The following is a 2861-nucleotide window of genomic DNA, read 5'->3' as shown; positions in this document are numbered from 1 at the left end:
GATGGGTTTTTGGCCGGCCCCCCCTCCCAAGGGGGCCTATATAAAGGGGGGGAGGAGGGAGGGCAGCAACACACAGCCTTGGGCGCCTCCCTCCTCCCCTGCAACACCTCTCTCTCTCTCGCAGAAGCTCGGCGAAGCCCTGCCGGAGACCCGCTACATCCACCACCACGCCGTCGTGCTGCTAGATCTCCATCAACCTCTCCTTCCCCCTTGCTGGATCAAGAAGGAGGAGACGTCGCTGCACCGTACGTGTGTTGAACGAGGAGGTGCCGTCCGTTCGGCACTCGGTCATCGGTGATTTGGATCACGGCGAGTAGGACTCCGTCATCCACGTTCATTGGAACGCTTCCGCTCGCGATCTACAAGGGTATGTAGATGCACTCCTTTCCCCTCGTTGCTAGTAGACTCCATAGATGCATCTTGGTGAGCGTAGGAAAATTTTAAATTATGCTACGATTCCCAACATGGATGGTATTGAACTCTAGACTTCATGCATTATGTATTGAAGTTCTAAAACAAATTTATATTGAATCTAGACGACATGATTTAATGCAATTGGGACATCAATTGATCGAAAATAGAACCGGTTCCTATAGGGGGGAAAACATCCTGTTGCCTACTTATAATTATATATGGTACACATGACCATATCTCTAGCATACTAAAGACAATCAACACAACTATTTAAGTCAATAATTAATTGGATCTCATAAATCACATGCTACCACTTCAATTCCCCTGCCCCGACTAGCCATTTGATCGATGGATGAGCAGTTAGGTTGGATCCCATTGGTTCGGGCAAGGAACCGATACCACTAGGGATCCCGCGATCCGCCCCCCTCCTAATTCACTAATGTGTCGATTCACCTCCGCTCTACTACCCGGCCCACTGGCCATCCGATCGTACAGATGAACCGTTAGATGGGATCCCGTTGGTTCGGGCTGAAAGGGGATCCCACTCTTTCGATTTCCCCAAAGTTAAAAATAGGGTGAGTGTGGCGTGCATGTGTATTTGGTTTCCTAAAATCGTGCTGAATATATAGGATCTCACGTGCTGCCCAAAGGAATGAATGTCCTCTCACTGTATATCCAAGATTCAGGATTTGAAGTACGTTCTCAAAGAGAATTGTCAGCTCATACACACAAAAATAAAACTAGGACTTAGAATTGAGCAGTGAGTGTACTGATGACGGGCAGATCCATCTCGAGGCGGATGCGCTCGAGGAGCTTGAAGCCGTCCATGTCCTGCATGCGAACGTCGGTGATGACCAGGTCGAACACCTCCTTCCCCGCCCTGAGAATCTTCAGCGCCGTCTTGGCATCCGGCACAGTCGTTGCTGCATCGCAGAAAGCAAAAAGGTCACAAGGCTCCGGCCGATTCTAATGGACTTTGGCGAAGCGGAGGGATCAAGATTCAAGAGACTCACGGTGGTATTTGCAGCCGCGCAAGAGGTTCTCTAGCACCTTGAGGCAGATGCAGTCGTCGTCCACGGCGAGGACTCGTAACCCCTCCGGGATCTTGTCCTCCGCCGCACCCTCCATCATGTGCCTTTGGTCCCCACCCATCGCGGCCATGATTTCCGAACTTCTTCCCACCTGGCAAAGCAAATGACATCAAGAAAAACACTGATTAAGGAACAAGGGGACTAACCAACACAAAGCCCACAGACATCTAAGAACACAACCCAAAACCTCTGTTAGATTAGATCCCTCCTTTCCCACCTCCTACAACGGCTTCCTCGCCGCAAGGCAGAACAGAACCAAAATGTGGATTTCAGAGGAGCTTTGTGCGAAGGGCTGGAGGATGCAGGGCGGCTTTTATAGGGGGGGAGGGGTCGAGGGAAGGAGTGGAAGTTTTGTGGCCCCAGGTGAAAAGCGCCCTCCCCGTGCTTGATTTTGGGTTCTGCTCATGCGCTACTTAATTTCTACTCAATAATTTCTGAATCTACAGTATTAATTTCTGAATCTACAGTATTAATTTTGTGCATGTATTTTGGTGTCTGCCTGTGCTGTCCGCCCATGAGAGGACAGCAAAACCACGGGCTGTGTTGCTGTTTTTTGCTTTTTTGTTCTTTTTTCAACAAATGTTGGAGCACGAAGATACGATATGATTTGAATTGCAAAAAGGAGAGGCTCCTGCTTCGTTCGGTTACCTGGCCATGAAGGAGACTCTTCTTACTTCCTTTGACCGGAAACGGAGAGCGCGTTCATCCTCTCAACGGCCACATCCCTACATACCTTTGCATCGCACGTGACAATGTGTGAGGCCCAAACTCATAATCGTTTTTTTAACATAGTACAATCGAAGTCGCTCACATACACAAACATACACCCGGCCCTAGGAACACACACGCACATCCTACCCTATGAGCACCTTAGAGAGACTAAGACGACACATCATCTTGAAATCGATGAGAAAATACGAGCACCAATGTCAAGTCTGGGACTTGAACTCTGGTGGGCAAGGGATACCATTGTCCTCCTCACCATCCTATCACAAGTTGGTTCGCTCCTAAACTCATATTCTTGTGCATAGGTTACCTCTCATTTTTCCACACCTTTTGCGGGTAAAAACTTGTATTACTCAAATATCATGGTCATTACTCAAATATCATGGTCAAACTTGTATGAAAGGTCTTGAACCAATCCAGGTCATAGTTCTTCCTTCAACCCTTGCAAACTTAGCTAGACTATCACTAACCTTATTTTGAGTGCGGTTAACAAGAGTAATACAAGTTCTACAAAGACTCATCAAGTGCCTAATCTTTCTTACAATGGAAGACTATAAAGATCTGCCTATCTCATGCGACTGAATCAGCTTCACCGCAACCATGGAGTCCATCTCCACAATAATTGGCAAT

At 47.9% G+C, this 2861-nt stretch overlaps 1 protein-coding gene across 1 annotated transcript in view; it reads right to left on the bottom strand.

Annotated features, from left to right (window-relative positions):
• The window catches only part of LOC123171404 (two-component response regulator ARR12-like), a 12829-nt gene extending 11263 nt beyond the window's left edge, over nucleotides 1–1566 (bottom strand). Inside the window, exons 1-2 of the mRNA XM_044588920.1 lie at nucleotides 1428–1566; nucleotides 1185–1337 (exon numbers count right to left, since the gene is read on the bottom strand). Coding sequence (XP_044444855.1) covers nucleotides 1185–1337; nucleotides 1428–1566 — 292 coding nt within the window. The remainder of the gene's footprint in view (nucleotides 1–1184; nucleotides 1338–1427) is intronic.
• Between the last annotated feature and the right edge of the window lie 1295 nt (nucleotides 1567–2861).

The sequence above is a fragment of the Triticum aestivum genome, chromosome 7D (assembly GCF_018294505.1).
Source record: "Triticum aestivum cultivar Chinese Spring chromosome 7D, IWGSC CS RefSeq v2.1, whole genome shotgun sequence".
NCBI classification, from domain to species: Eukaryota; Viridiplantae; Streptophyta; class Magnoliopsida; order Poales; family Poaceae; genus Triticum; species Triticum aestivum.
This window is presented reverse-complemented; position numbering and strand designations above follow the sequence as displayed.